The sequence below is a fragment of the Parasteatoda tepidariorum genome, chromosome 10 (assembly GCF_982258835.1).
Source record: "Parasteatoda tepidariorum strain Cologne lab strain chromosome 10, Ptep-v5.0, whole genome shotgun sequence".
Taxonomy (NCBI): domain Eukaryota; kingdom Metazoa; phylum Arthropoda; class Arachnida; order Araneae; family Theridiidae; genus Parasteatoda; species Parasteatoda tepidariorum.
The window spans coordinates 59,730,252-59,747,663 of NC_141764.1; the positions used below are offsets into that span (position 1 = coordinate 59,730,252).

The window sequence follows — 17,412 nt, forward strand, 5'->3', positions numbered from 1 at the left end:
ACAAAAAATTAAGATCATATGATCATTGAAAATTAATATCACATATCAAAATAAAAGAAATTGTTCCCTTCGATTTTCATATCAAATATTTTTGATTTAGCTACTCAGGTATGTTTATGAGTGACGGTTTTAGTCTTTGCTTATTGGCTGTGTATATAATAAGGAAACACTTTTTTTCAAATAAGTTCAAGTTGTTCAGTATCTGGTTCAGTTAAAGAGATAGAGGACAGGTGATTACTACCACCTCCCTTAAGATCTAAATTGTGGTAGAGTTGAACACGCTGGTATCAATATTGTCTTCGGATCATCATGCAAGGATAAATCCTAGACTTATTTCCTAGATTAGACTATTAGCCCAATAGTGTAACTCTAATTAAATGCTAAAAACCAACCAAAAAAAAAAAAGATTTTCAAAAGATTTTTTATCTTTTTACTATATTTTGCCAATGCTGAAAGAAAAACAAATAAACTAAGGAAAAAAAAAAAAAAAACAAGTTAAGCGCTTTAGTTTAATAACAAAAGTTTTTAATAATTTCTTTTTTTTTTTCTTTATAAAGTAATTTTACACAAATCTTTCTAGCTTAAAAAGCACCATTTTTAGTAATTATACGGATGAAACTAACAAAACTGAAACATAGGGCCCATGCAGATACTTGCCTGTATTGCATACACTACCGGTCAAAAGTTTGCGAAAATTTTGAAATCTACAAAGAAAAGGTCTAAATTCAAATGTTCGCAGAACTGCGAAAAATCATTCAAATTGCATGAAAATTTGATATGTTCTAAAGTGAACCCTCTACAGTTAGTTGCATATGATTAAATTGCAATACTTTGTTTTTGGTGAACTGAATCTAGCTTTTTATCATAGGTTGTTCTTATGGTGAAAACATTTGTTAAGTTTGAACACTTGCCAAATTCGCAAAAAAAATTTTTCATACTTTCTGTAAATGGAAAATAGTTATTCAAGCTGTTCTATGCAAGCCCTAAAACTTTCAGATTGATTTGATTTTTTTTGACGAAGTTATAGAATTTTGAAAAATATGTGTACTTTTCTCGATTTTTGAGCATTCCACATATGCAATCTTTTGGTCTATACATCTTCTACCAAAGAACTTTTTAATTTTAATGTTTTCTATATTTTCAAATAATTAATATTTATTATAAAAAAATATTCTTATTCATTATTGTAATTATTGTTATTACAAAGAGTTAATTATGAATGTAATTAAAACAGTATCTCATCCCTGCACATGATTGCACACAATGCGCTGGTTCATTGAATACTAGAAGTTTAACAAACAATACTTTACTTAACAATTGTAAATAATCAAACCAAAATCATTGCACTAATGTAATGGTAGCCACGACTGGCTCAAACAAGAGTTCAAGAGCAACTGACTCGTTCGAAACAATTACAACAGATGGCGTTTTGCTTAAGACCGAACAGTCATATTTCATCGAAAATTTGTTTGAAGAATGTACTATAAAATTTCATTGACTAATTTTTTTACTATTAAATTTTTTCATTTGAAGCAACTTTATAAATATGTCTCCTAGAAAAGAAATATCTACGGAAAAACGTGCAGCTGTAGTATCTTTAAGAAAAGCACGTCATACTATAGACAAAATCGCTGCATTAGAAAACGTTTCATTATCACGTGTTCATTCTACAATTAAAAGGTTCAACGAAACAGGACTCTACGTTGATCGTACACGTTCCGGAAGGCCAAAGATTACATCAAATCGAGATGATAGAAAAATTATTGTTACAAGTTTAAAAAATAGATTCGATACGCCTGCACAACTGAAGTGTAAATTATTCCCAGGTTCAGAAAAAGTTTCAACTTCAACAATAAAACGGCGTTTGCGTGAAGCTGGCTTATTCGGACGTGTCGCAGCAAAGAAACCTCTTCTTAGACCCAAAAATAAAATATTACGATTAGAATGGGCTCTCAAACATCAGCATTGGTCAATCGCAGATTGGAAAAGTGTACTATGGTCTGATGAATCAAAATTTGACATTTTTGGGACCAAACGTCGCATGTTTGTAAGGCGTCGTGAAGGAGAACGAATGCAACCAAATTGCATTTGACCAACGGTTAAACACGGAGGGGGTTGTATAATGGTTTGGGGATGTTTTGGAAACGATACTGTAGGAGATTTAATTAAAATAGATGGAATAATGGACCAAAAAAAGTACCATTCTATTTTGCAACGTCATGCTATTCCTTCGGGTGAAAAAGTTGTCGGTCCAAATTTTGTATTTCAGCAAGACAATGATCCCAAGCACACGTCAAAATTATGAAAAAATTATTTTAAAAAAAAGAAAAAGAAGGCCGATTGTAAATTATGACGTGGCCAGCTCAGAGTCCTGATTGTAACCCGATTGAACTTTTATGGGATCATTTGGATCGACAAATTCGATGCTCTGATATTTCGAATAGAAATCAGTTATGGGACATTTTACAACAGGAATGGAACTCTGTATCACTTGAAGTGATTAATGGTTTGTTAGAACGAATGCCACGCATATGTAAGGCTATAATAAAAGCAAAAGGTGGATGGTTCGAGGAATCTAAGATTTAAATGTTAATTTATTGAATTACAAAATACGAATAAGAATATGTTAAGTATTTGACCTGTTGTAAATAAAATAGTTTAGTAAAAATGCAAATTCTTTATACTATTGTTATTATTTTTTTAGAATTATTTATGTAATTATTAATATAACTTTTTATTTTAATTTAATGTAAAGTAAAAATACCACAACAAAACTAATACATATAAGCAATAAATGTAAACAATAAATATAAACGCTAATAATTACAATAATGAATAAGAATATTTGCCTTATAATAAATATTAATTATTTGAAAATAAAGGAAACATTAAAATTAAAAAAGTTCTTTGGGGGAAGATGTATAAACCAAAAGACTGCATATGTGGAATGCTCAAAAATTGAGAAAAGTACACATATTTTTCAAAATTCTATAACTTCGGCAAAAAAATTTAAATCGATCTGAAATTTTGAGGGCTTGCATAGAACAGTTCAAATAACTATTTTCCATTAACAGAAAGTACAAAAATTTTTTTTACGAATTTGGCAAGTGTTCAAACTTAACAAATTTTTTCACCATAAAAACAACCTATGATAAAAAGCTAGATTCAGTTCGCCAAAAACAAAGTATTGCAATTTGATCATATGTAACTAACTGTAGAGGGTTCACTTTAGAACATATCAAATTTTCATGCAATTTGAATGATTTTTCGCAGTTCTGTGAACATTTGAATTTAGACCTTTTCTTTGTAGATTTCAAAATTTTCGCAAACTTTTGACCGGTAGTGTATATACTTATTTACAATAGATTATGAGTCAAAATTTTAATAGCGGTAACACCCAAAATTTGATATCATAAGTTTTACATTTTTTGCTGTCTTTTAAGAAGTATATATTATACAAAACAATAGCCCAAAACGATTTTTTTTTATTTAATTTATTTTGCAAGATATTAACAATTAAATTTTAAAGCCCTTTTTAATTAAAAAATAAATATCTAAGGATAGAATGAATGGATTTTAAAAAAATGCATCTCATTTTACGCGGAAATAATTGAAGTTTTTGATAAAATAATTATAATAAAACAAATGTTTAAAAATTTTAATTTTTACTGCAAAATTAAGTTGTAAAATGAAAAACAAAAATGTTGTTAATGTCGTACAAAGTTCAAACAAAGCCCATTTTAAAGTAAATTTTATTCTGAACAAAATGGCTTTTTAAAAAAAAAATGGATCGCAATTCCATAAAAAGTTCTAGCCTTTTTCGCGAAACGCTGCAACGGGGCGCGCTCTGTGGTCAGCGCTGATTACCTCATGTGCTGCGCGAATACTCGAATTGTGACGAGCGTTTGTGAAGGCAAATCGAAGATTCGGAGATGTCTGATCTACGTGATAATAATTGTCAAATAAGGTAAGTTTCAATTGTTATTTAACTTAGTAATATCAACTTTAATAATAATTATTGTTTTTTTAAAACATAGAATTACATTTCTAAGAATTTGATTTGAATATTTACCACGAAATTTAATTATAAACTTACAGATAAAATCAAGAAATGGTGAACTATTGCTGCAACCCGCTGAAATTAAAGCATCGAAGTGTTTACAAAAATGTTAAGCTTGTGACAAAAAACTGGAGTTTGGTATTTTCAAATTTAATAAATCAATTCATATGTGAGTCTTGTCGTCGGACAATTTTTCAGAAAAATATACCCGTAATAATTACTAATGAAAAAAGTAAGTCTTTTCTCAAATTTGTAAATAATTTAAAATATTAATTTCAAATTAGATAATTCTAATAATTAAAATGTTTTGTTAATTTTAGAAAATAACCAAAATGTGGTATCGAATTGTTCTGATGAAGAGTGTGATTTTGACGATAAGAAAGATCCAAACGTTTGTTTTAAGAATATTGACCGTCAAGAAAATTTGAAAAAAGTAAAGCGAATTTTGCAAGAATGCAACGATACATCGAAGCGGCAAAAAGTGTCTGATGAGACTGGTGATGAAACGGCAAACTCCTTACTTGATGTGTTGGAAAAGAGAACAAAACTATCTAAATCATTTGAAATGGACGAGAATTTGATTGCAGAGATAAAAAATGCGGTAGATCAGGAAAAAAATCATGCCAAAAAAGTTGAAATTTTGACTACTTTGCCTCAGGAAGTTAGCATTCGGAAAATGCAGAAATATTTTCAAATTTCACACAGAATGGCAGTTAAAGTAAAAAAGCTGAGGAAAGAAGGAGGATACAAAACCTGTCCAAAACGGAAAAAAAATAAGAAACCAATTAGTGATGAGATAAAAAATAAAGTGAATGAGTTTTACTTGTCAGACGATGTAAGTCGCATAATGTCAGGATCGAAAGATTTTATTTCTGTAAAAACTAGTAGTGGTCGACAGCATATTCAAAAGAGATTGTTACTGAATAACTTAAAAGATTTGCATGCTATATTTAAGAAAAAAATTATCGACATACAAATAAGTTTAAATGCATTTCGTAAATTGCGACCTAAAGAGTGTATTATGGCAAATAAAGCTGGATGTCACACCGTTTGTGTTTGCAAAATACATCAAAATTTAAGATTGAAGTTCATTGGCCTAAAATCTGAATGCCTAAAACACAATGTAGTTTTCGTATCATCTTATCGAGATGCTTTGCTTGATATTATATGTGAAAACCCTCTACCAGCATGCTATTTTTCAGAATGCAAACAATGCCCAGGAGTTAAATATTTTTGTAATAAATTGCAAAATGTTTTCTCTGATAATTCTATTACACAAGTTAGTTATAAGGAATGGACGAAAACGGACAGGTATATAAATATTTCTATCTATTTACAACATGATTTTTTACGAATTAAAATTATTTATATTTTTCTTCTTTTACAAAATTTATCCTTACAATTTTTTATTAGTTCATACAAATAAAGCATATCATTTTTCTTATTCTAATCAATATTGCAAACAAAATACAATCTTTAATGTTTCATCAATAATTTTGTTAATATTTTTTTTGCAGAGGAAGTTTTGTACAACAAACTAAATCAATTGAAGAATTTATAAATATACTTAGCGAAGATCTTCCTCATGTCTTGAAACATGATTTTCTAGCAAAATCGCAAAGTGCCTATTTAACTGAAAGAAAAAACAGCTTGAAAGATGGAGAGTTTCTGGTTACCCTTGACGTTTCCGAAAATTATGCTTTCAAAATACAAGATTCTATTCAATCTTTTTATTGGTATAATAAGCAAGCAACTTTACATCCGTATGCTGTTTATTGTAAACAAAATGAAAAGCTTAGACATCATTGTTTTACCATAATTTCGGAAGAGGAAAAGCATGACACTACAAGTGTGCACTTATTTAATAGTAAACTAATTCAATATTTAAAAAATATCTACGGCAGTGATAAGGTTAAAACAATTATTTACTTCTCGGATGGGGCTTCGTCACAGTATAAAAACAAGAATAGTTTCATGAACTTACTCAATCATAAAAATTATTTTAATATCGATGCAGAATGGCACTTTTTTGCCACTTCTCATGGCAAAGGGGCATGCGATGGTATTGGTGGTACGGTGAAGAGGGAAGCAAGAAAGAGTAGTTTGCAAACGCAAAATATAACAACACCCAAAGAATTGTTCGATTGGGCATGTAAATTTTTCGATAATATTCAGTTTGACTTCTGCACGAAAACTGAACATGAGAATGAAAAAAAAAATTGGAAACAAGATTTAAGAAAGCTTCAACAATTAATGGAACTAGAGAATACCATACTTATTTAGTTGAAAATTTTGAAACTCTCAAATGTAGAATCTATTCTTCTAGTTCCAAGTTTGAACTCAAAAAATTATGTAAATAAATTATAAATAACTAATTATTCATAATATTATACACCTAAAGTTATAAATTATATATTTAATATTTGACATAATGTTTGTTATTTTGTGAAACTTTAGTTGAGGGTTTTAAATTTCCTCCAAATTAACTGATACAGCGCGATTGAGCGATCAGCGGAGTGGAATGGCAGAGTGCGCCGTGGTGCAGCGTTTCGCGAAAAAAGCTATAACTTTTTATGGAATTGCGATCCATTTTTTTTTAAAAGCCATTTTGTTCAGAATAGAATTTACTTTAAAATGGGTTTTGTTTGAACTTTGTACGACATTAACAACATTTTTGTTTTTCATTTTACAACTTAGTTTTGCAATAAAAATTAAATTTTTTAAATATTTGTTTTATTATATTTATTTCATCAAAAACTTCAATTATTTCCGCATAAAATGAGATACATTTTTTTAAATTCCAATCATTCTATCCTTAGATATATACTTTTTAATTAAAAAGGGCTTTAAAATTTAATTGCTAATATCTTGCAAAATAAATTAAATAAAAAAAATATCGTTTTGGGCTATTGTTTTGTATAATATATACTTTTTAAAAAACATCAAAAAATGTAAAAATTATGATATCAAATTTTGGGTGTTACCGCTATTAAAATTTTGACTCTTATATTAATATCACAGTTGGAAAAAAAAAGGAGAAAAAACTCTTACAGTAAATAAGTTCTGTCTGGGTGGTAAGAACTTTTTTTTTCAGACAACTATCAATTTCTAAAAAATTGTTAAACTAGATAACATAAAATGCCGATTTCTACATAATCAAAACAATTCAAAAATAAATTTGCCAACACCAATCAATAAGTAAAAAAAAAATTACAATTTTTTAAAACAAATCAGTTATTTTTCAGGGATAAATACATTTTAATAGAACAATGATTTTTATGACATAATTAAAAAAGAATACTTCTCATAATGTAGGGTAAACCGACCAGTGAAGGAACACTACCCAGTGAAGGAACATTTCTTATATATTGATTAAGAATAAGAATTTGAAAGTTTTTCTGTAGATTGATTGGTAAGAATAACTTACTGCCAAACAATAGGAAGTCATCTAGCAATGTTTTGGATTACCTGGTCAGATAGACATCTCTGGAAAAATTTGTGAATTTTTTGTTATCTCTGCAACACCTTGCTTCTTTGAAAATAATATAAGGTGAGTGTTTCTATTTATATGTTTGAAGTGGAATTAATTGCACGTAATAGTTTTATTTTTCTCACTGTGAAAAAGAGAATTCAAAATATAGTTATTGAAGTTACGTTTTATTTTTTTCAAGCATCATAGTATAATAAAGTACTGAGATAAGGGGGTGTTTATTCACTGGATCACCAAATGATGAAAAACCAGTGAAGGAACAAGTGTTCCTTTACTGGGTTTTTTTCTAAGTTAATGAAAATAAAAGATAAACTTTAATTTTCTTGTACCTATAGTGATGTTCCGCATCAGAAATATGTTTAAAATTCGAAAAACAACTTCTAACCAGTGAGGGAACAGGCATGTTCCTTTACTGGGCATAGACTTCCCCGTGAATGAACAGTATATGCTAATATGTTGACACTTTAATTTTCAACTCATGATTACAAAAGAAAAGTTAACATTTTCCAAGTATTTATATGTTATAATTTCAAGAATATGCTTAATTTTAAATATTTCTATGGCTTATAAATTCATAAAGAGCATTAAAAAATAACCAAAATTAAGTGTTCTTTTACTGGGTGTTCCTTCACTGGTAAGAGCTGTTCATTCACTTGGTCTTCTTACTAATTGTTATTTGAACCTCCAAAACTTTAAAACAATATTATGTAAGTTCTCTACAATTTTTTTTACATAATTTGCAATTAGTAACAAATATGTCGACACTGTTATTTAAGTAAAATTACGAATTTTGGAATTAATATGATTTTTTAAAAGGCAAGCAAAGCTTAAGTGTTCCTTCACTGGTTAGTTTACCCTACCTACAATATTAACTTTTTGTTATAAACTATAAATAGCACAATTATAGATAAAAGTAAACTTACTCTTATTATTATATCTCCTCCCCATATCAAAGATATGAGATAAAAAACAAATAATTGGCCACTTTCATTAAACTTGCTATGTTTTACTTTTGAGAGATGCAGTTTTCTATTAAGTTTCTAAAATGAAAAAAATAAATAAATAAAAATACAATCACTAATAATAAAAACAATCAGCCACATAATTATTTTTCAAGAGTAGAACACCAGTACCAAATAAGCCAAAACTTTTTATAAAGTAGAATTCAATTTCAGCTTGTTAGAAATTTTTTTAAAAATTTAAATTTTTTAAATAACATTTTTAAAGAATTCATTATCCATATTTGCAAACACTATAATTCCTTCAACATTATTTAATACACTTAAAAAAATTTTTAGCATATTAATGCAATCTTCTTTGACTTTTTAAAAAAATTTATTTGCAGTTTTGGATAATAAACTAAACTCACACTTTTAGTGCATCAATTGTTCTATATTCTACCATTTTATTAAAAATAATTTTTTTGCAAAAATCCTACATAAAATGTATCAATGATTTCAGTACAGTTAAGAGCTTGACGGGATAATTCTGCCAAACTCAAAGTGAAAAACTTAATTTAGCACAATCAAAGTAACAAACGTTATAAATTTGATCAATTGGAAAGCATGTTTCATCCTTAAAGAAAGATATTTCAAGAACAAGAAGAAATCCTTAAAAAAGTTAACAAAAAAAAGCTTTTTTTAAAAAAACTTAAGAGTTTAACAAATAAAGAGCTTAAAGATTTTAAAACCGTTAAAAACCTTGGAAACACTGTCTGACAAAAAGATGAAGAAAAAAAAAACAAAAAAAAACAGGAAAACAAAGAAAAATATATGAAAAATTGAGATCAATTCAAAATTATGTACTTTAGCAAAATTTGGTTAGCTAAAAGTTTGACAAGGCTGTACTATATTTTACCATAGCAAAATAATCAAAAAACAAAGCAAAAATGCAGACATTATGAATTATTAAGTAAAGAATTCAAAATATTAAAGCAATTAAAAATAATAATAATACATCCTATGGAAAACGCGATTAGCAGCAGTGAGTCCAAAAGTAATTAAACAAATGAGAAAATGAAAAAAATTGGAAAATATGACAACCAAAGCTGATGTCTTCAGGGGGTACCAGCCTCAGATGTCACAAAATCAAAACCTTTTCTATCGAGAAAAGCAAGATGAAAGTCTAAAATTGCTTTTTCTGTACCCCAAAGGATTTGCTAAAGTTCAGGAAAAGAATAGAATGCATAAAATACAATAAAACACCAAAGAATACAATATAAAATACAATTTAAAATTCAGAAGCATATACAGTAGAATAAAAACAAGTACAAAAAAAGTAAGAACGAAAGCGTACTTGAAATAAAAAAATCCAATAGCTAAATAACACAATCGACTGCAAGACAACTAAAATAAAATAAACATAAAAACAACTCCCCCTATCCTGCACAGTTTAAAGAAAATAGGACAGAAGTAAGTAGTGATGTCATTGAAAGAAAAGCTTGACCGTGGAGACTTGAACAAAATTTGAATTTTGCTAAACCAAATGAAAAACTAATAATTCTCAATCATTTTCTTAATTTTAAAATCAATATTACAAAAATTAAATAAAAAACCATTATTTTCTAAATTTTTTAAAAAATTACTAGTCACCTCTTGAAAACTTAAAACATTACAAATTCTATTAATTCTAAACAATTGAGAAAAAAATAATGTTTGAAAATTTTGCTGTACAAATTAGTATTAAAATTACAGAAAAAAATAACTTTAAAATTAAAAGCTTGTTTTTTATCATAAACACCAATTTTAATTTGTTTATCAACAATATCAATTTTAAAATCTAAATATTCAGCACTTAAGCAATTATCATTAGTTTTCTTCAAAACCAATTCTTTAGGATAAATATTAGAAATAAAATCAAAATTATCACAATTAAATAAAATTAAATCATCAATATATCTAAAAGCTTTAAAATCACTAAACTTGCTAAATTTAGCTTCAAAAAAATTTAAAAAATCATTAGCAAAAGCATCAGAAAAAGAATTACCTTGAGGAATCCCTATAAAAATTAAAATGAATAAAAATTAAGGCCATTAAAAAGCACATTTTCGAAGATTAAACTTACAAATATCCATCCAATAAGATTTATCAATATTTTCATTAAATAAATATTTATCAATACTACAAATATCAATTATTTGTGCATGGGGTATACTAATGTACAAATTTTCAAAGTCAAAGTATTAATATTAGAAATATTATTATTAATAAAATTCAAAACATCAAAATTACTATCAATAACAAAATTTTTCTTTTTTTTTAATCCCATGTAAAATAATTTTAAGATAATTAAAAAACTTTTTACTAATACTACAATTATAACAATTAATACCACATGCAATGAATCTAAATTTTATTGGATTCTTATGAAATTTAACAATAGGAAATAAATATAGAAAAGTAATTCTATTCAATTGAAATTTTATTTTTTTACTAAATGCAATAATCCTTTTTTCAATAACTTTTTTATCTACCTTTAATTTAAAATAAGTATTATTAGCATTATATACCCCACCAGTAATGATAAATTTATTAACTTTAACAATTATTAACTTTATTAGCTTTATCAACAACAGTAATGATAAATTTATTTTTAAACAACAGTAATGATAAATTTATTTTTAAGAGTTTTAATCTTTTCAAACAATTCAAAATCAATAATGGTACCTTTAGAATAAGTAAAAAACCTAGAATTATATAAATTATATTTAACTCTTTCAACTATTTTTGTTTTCCATTCTGTAAAACTTTCAACAGGCAAATGATATTTTCTAGAAATTTTAGCTATAAAAAAAAAATCAAGATATTTTTTAACCAATAAAATAAATTCATAATTTTTCATTTTACACCTAGTCCTGAATTTTGAACCCTTACTCATAATATTAATTAAATCTAGATCTCCAACAATTTCTAAATTTCCTGTAATAACATGGCCATAATCTTTATCAATATATTGAGAAATATCTTCATCTTTACAATAACAATCAGCCAATGAAATATAATTTAAATTCAGACTTAAAAAACTATAGTTAAATATAGTTATATATAGTAAAAACTATAGTAAATTAAGATACAAACCCTTTATCTTAAAGTAGAGGAATATTTATAGGCAGCTGACTTGTTTTAAAGGAAAAACAATCCTACAATTTCACATTTTTTTATCATGAAAATTAATGGTACAAAAAACCATCTGAACATTAGAAACCTTTTTGAAAAGCAAATCAGTTTTATCAATCCCGAGCTTTGATTTAACTAAATCCAAAACTATAAATTTAATAAGCCCAGTACCAAATTTAATTTTATTCCCAAATTTAAAAAAGAAATTAAGAACTATTTTTAAAGCCAAAAATATATTTCCTAATAATAAAAATATTATTAAGGTTAACATAATAGTTACAAATTTTCGAAAATTCATCAAAATCAATAATTTTTCCAGGCTTTACCTTTACCTCTTTTATATCTAAAATTAGAACTAAAAGCTCTAGGAAAATTAAAAACTTTAAATTTATCATAAACACAATAGTTAACAATATCAATAGTACCTTCACCATTAAATTTACTATTTAAACTATAAGGAAACGGGGTTTTAAGACTGCTAATATAAATATTTTCTAAATCAAGCCCATTATCTAAATTATCCATAAAATCTAAAATAAAAAGAGTAACATTATTGAAATCGTGAAATTGAAAATGTAAAATTTCATAATCTGTTGAACCATTATTACAATTAAAATTTTTATAGCAGATCTGTGAGAATTAATTCTCTTATGAAATTCTAAACTTGTTTGACCAATATAACATAAATTACAACAATTACATTGAATTAAATAAATAATATTAAAACATTTACAAAAAAATTCATAGGAATGACAGTCAATTTGCGAATTATCAGCTAAAGGACAAGTTTTGCAATTATTATTTTAATAGTTTTTAAATTTTTTTATGCTATTTTTTAATTTATTTAAACACAAAAGTTGACTTAGTATCGTTTTATCCAAAGTAATCCCCAAATCAAGATTATCATCAGTGCTCCTTGTTTGGGCGCGCGACGAGCCATGCGTCATGAAATTGTACTTTGCATAGAATTAAATTTAACCTAATAGGCAAAAAATCATTTAACAAAAATAACTCAAAACCTAAACCAAGAACAAAACCCTTATAACGTTAATAGAAAAAAACATTAAAAGACGCTAATAAAAATTTTTAAAATTCAAATTAATTTTAATAAATATAAAATATTTCAAAACAGAAAAAGTGAAAAAATGCAGCTAAAACCAGATTTGAAAATTACATATTAAGTAAAGAATTCAAAATATCAAAGCAATTAAAAATAATAATAATACATCCTATGGAAAAGCGCGCTTAGCAGCAGTGAGTAAAAAAGGAATAAAACAAATAAGACAATGAAAAAATGAAAAAAATTGGAAAATATGGCAACCAAAGCTGACGTCTTATGACATCCGAGGATGGTACCCCCAGAAGATATCAGCTTTGGTTGTCATATTTCCAATTTTTTCATTCCTTCATTGTCTCATTTGTCATTATGAATTACTTACATCTAGAGCATACTCCTGCAGAATTGCATGCATTACAATAGCTATCAAAAAGTAGAATGTAACAACGCATGTATCTAAACGGCCATATGTATAATGAACAACGTCACTAGGTTCCAAAGCTAAAAGGTACAAAAATAACGAAGTTACTCTTTGTCAAAGAGAGTAATATATAATATCAACAAAGTAAGTAGGTTAAGTGACTTCTAAAAACTAAAAACATTGATATAAACATACTTTGACAGACAGAATAGAAAAAAAAAAAATTTCTTGGAATGAAATGTATAAAACTCTGATCAATTTCTTATACATAATTTATAAACTGAAATTAAATTCCATTCACATTGTAACTTTAGAAGTATTAAAAATACATGTTAAATAAAGTGTTCAATTAGAATCAAAACAAGAATGTTTTTAAAATTTATAAATATCACATAATATACTATCAAAGCAATTTAAAAGGCTTTAAAATGCTTTAATATCACCCGGAGCCCGCAATAAAATTTTGCAAAGTAGAATATTGGCTTGTATGCAATTGTTAATAATAAAATTTTAATATTAATAGTAAAAATTTGAAATTATTAGGTATCTTACACTATTATAAAATCATTCACAAGAGAGTGAAGAAATTAAAGAGATTCAACAGTCATAAATTATTGAAAATTATGTACCAAGTTATTACAAGTTCTTAAAATTTTTTATTCGAAACTTAACTTCTCATTCTAATAATAATCTCTTATAAACATTTTTATTTGTATATCATTTCTAAATTTCCCAGCTTGCAACGAAACTTAAATAAGTAAAATAATTTGAAATCTGAGTGATAACAGTATAGGCAAAATTGAAGCAATTAAAAAAAAAAACAACCATAGTAAAGTTTTGAATATCAAATTAAGTCACACAGTTGCAAAACTCATATGTACAAGCTACACATATTTTTTTTCTCCACCAAATCAAAACAGGCTGATAACTTGAACCCTAAAATATTTAGAGTAAAACAAAGTACGCTAAGCTAAAACAAGCTAAATATTTTTAACTCTTCATAGCAAATTCTCTTTCAAATATATAAATTTAAACTTTAAATCGTAGAAAAAATATGTTCAAATAAACTAAAAGCTAACTATATACTTTTATTGCTACCAATTTTTATTTTTCAAAATATGAAGTTGTTAGAATTGAAGTTGTTATCTAATTTGAATAGATTGAGTTTATCAACTGGACAACTCAATTCAAATAAACTGATTATCTAATATAACACTAAAAAATTAATGTTACCAAAAGCAAATAATTGTTTTTATGGTATAATGACATTTATTTTTTTTCATACTTTAAATTACAATTTTATTTCCAAAAAAATTTTCATCAAAGGTTTAATCTTTGGCATTGCAACAACTTAAGCTGAAAACTAATTTTAAGTAGTCAGTAGAAAAATTAACTTTAACCGCAGTTATTTTTATTCACCTGAATAGAATAATATAATTTGAGTAGAATGAGTTTATCAACTGGACAACTCAATTCAAGTAAACTGATTATCTAATATAACACTTAAAAATCAATATTACTAAAAGCAAATAATTGTTTTTGTTACATCAATTTTACTAATACAAGAACATTTAAGAAAGATATAAAACTTACCTTCAGTTACATTATGGTGCATAACAACAAAAATGGATGCAATTGGAGCACTTGTCTGCAAAAAAAAGAAAATAATAAGTAGGTAAATTTGGTACAAATGCAAAATATTTTCCAGAGTTACAAGACAAATAAATAAGAATAAATAACATTAAAGAAAAATTAAATTGATAAATTCGAATTTTTACTAAAAAATAATATCATGACTTGGCAATGATCAAATTTTCTCCAAAAGAGGGAAAATTTCCACATCGTGATCTGCAACACAATAATCAGCAAGTTTTAGCTACTTTCAGGCAGTGGCCCACGAGAAATAAATAAAAATAAAAAAATGCAGAAGGGGACTTACTCAAAGGGTGTAGCTTGTAGCCACTCCGAGGGATATTTCTGTATCGTGATCTGTTGTGCCAACTACAATTGCCATAGATGACAAATAGATTTTACACTTGCGTTTTTCTTTTTTTTTTTTAAATATGTAGATGTTTGCTTGTGGGTGCTTCTGAGTTTTACCTTTTGAGTTAGTTCTTTTCCGTGATTTTTTTTTTCATAGTTTCTCATGGGCCACTGCTCAAAAGTTGCTAAGACTTGGCCATTATTCTGCCACTGATCACGTTACAGAAATCTCTCCAAACCTTTACCTTTTTTTAAAAATCTATTTGGTACCTTGGTGACTGTAGTTGGTGTGACATAACCCCAGATTAACATGCATTAACAAAATAAGGACTATAATTTATGCAAACAACTTTGGACTTAGGTAGTAAACGTAATTTATGAACACAATTTTTTCCGATATGCATTTTTCATTAAAACATTCTGGTATCTATTTGATAACAATGAATATATTTTAAACATTACTTATACTTAAGAAGTTGAAATAAACAGATCATAGTACATTAAAATTAAAGTAATTTCTTTTACCAAGCAGTTTACTACACTTAAAATAGGCACAAATATACACTAACACAAATATCAAGAGTAAAATTTTCCATCATTAAAACGAATAAATATAGATAAAAATAAATTAAAAGTTACTGCACCTCTGACTTATAATTGTTATCTTGAGTAAAACCTGAAAAGCATTTTCGTTGATCTTAAAAAATAAAAAGCAGCAAGAAAAAATATTCTCGCTAACTTTGAGCTTTAAAGACATCAAAAAATAAAATGCAATTAGAATGAGACAATTGTTTCTACATTTACTTCAATTTCTATAAAATTTAAAATACCGGTACAGTGTTACACAATATGTTATAAATGCCACGTATTTCTGATCATAAACATTAATGAAGTTTTCACAATTTTATAATTCGATGACTTAATAATACAAATTAAAAAACTAATAATATTTACTAAAATTAAGTACAAGCGTACGAGACATAAATTATTTAGGTCAAAATTTTGTCCACGTAAACCGCTAGACTTTACCTGAAATAGCAATCCCAACACAAAAAACATAGCAAAACAAGAGACAATATCTGCATGATTTTGAATTAAAAATTCACTACTAAATATAGGTGGATTTTTGGTTCCGGTCCGTCTTTTTAGACCCATATTTAATTATAAAAAAAGCTATTTGTTGGAGTTGGATAATCTAAACAGCTAAACTAAACTGACAGGTATCCAGGTGCGACCGTTAACATACCACTGCCAACTCGAAAGTGAAAGAAAAATTACTATCAGCTAAAAAATCAAAACGTAGTTTATGGTCGCGTTCCAATATTCACACCGGTTACACCGGTTACCAGTTTTTTATGGAACGATTGGTGCAAGGTGTAACCAAAGATTGAGATATACAACCAATGAGAATACGCATTGAATATCAGAGAAAAGGATCCAAGAAATTCGTATTTGCGTGGGGTGATCCTCATACTTTTTTTGGATTCAATTAAATTTTTTTCACTCGTCTACTTAATTTAGTAGCTTTAAGTTCTTTATATTCGTGCGGCAATTCATTTTAGGACTCTTAATTTATACGATTTATTTTAGTTAGAAAATGTAGGAGTCATTCGCACAGTATGCGATTCATGCACGTCTGATCACCTTCGAATGACATGATGAACTTGATTGATGAGTTTTTCGAGCATGAAAATATTTCACTAATCATGTTCTCATTATCCTTTAGAGTCCCACAGTGGACTGATCGTAAAGACACAGCTCCCAGCAGATCTCCGAAGTCAAGTATCACTGACTACGGTCAGTGTGCGGGTGGGTGACCACTTAGATCAATCTGCGTAGGGACCGAGGGTGTGTGTTGTTGGTCCTCGTTAAACTGTTCTACCGTAAAGTGCGCGACTTCGCGTGCAAGTCGTCGGGCTACCAAAGCGGGGGTGCCATCCCCTCTACAGAGGATCAAAATTGTGATGGCAGGGGTGTTTCCCAGATCGTCGACAATAGCCAACTGTGCAGCTCTAGTGTGACGTAAATGAAGAACAACATTATCCCACGAAATTGATAGAAAATATATGCCACTTTTTTCGTAAGAATGGCCCTTAATGAATTCGTAAGCTGGCCAGTAAGAATAGCCCTTAAAATAATCATTACACTTAAAACGTTATGCAACTATTGGCGATAGGCGATCACAACGCTCGAATACGCCATCTAGGGAGAAGACCAGTTCCATGCTTTTGGCTAAAGACGTATTACTTACTTTACAATTCTATGTTTCCATCATTATTAAATTAA

General features: G+C 27.5%; 1 protein-coding gene across 3 annotated transcripts in view; it reads right to left on the reverse strand.

The window, feature by feature from the left end:
* TRAM (translocating chain-associated membrane protein 1) overlaps positions 1-16,391 on the reverse strand; it is a 31,357-nt gene extending 14,966 nt beyond the window's left edge. For all 3 annotated transcript variants that reach the window (XM_087153860.1, XM_043054170.3, XM_071183992.2), the window contains exons 1-4: positions 16,156-16,391; positions 14,737-14,791; positions 13,105-13,223; positions 8,474-8,590 (exon numbers count right to left, since the gene is read on the reverse strand). In XM_087153860.1, coding sequence (XP_087009986.1) covers positions 8,474-8,590; positions 13,105-13,223; positions 14,737-14,791; positions 16,156-16,281 — 417 coding nt within the window. In that variant the 5' untranslated portion in view covers positions 16,282-16,391. The remainder of the gene's footprint in view (positions 1-8,473; positions 8,591-13,104; positions 13,224-14,736; positions 14,792-16,155) is intronic.
* Positions 16,392-17,412: the final 1,021 nt, after the last annotated feature.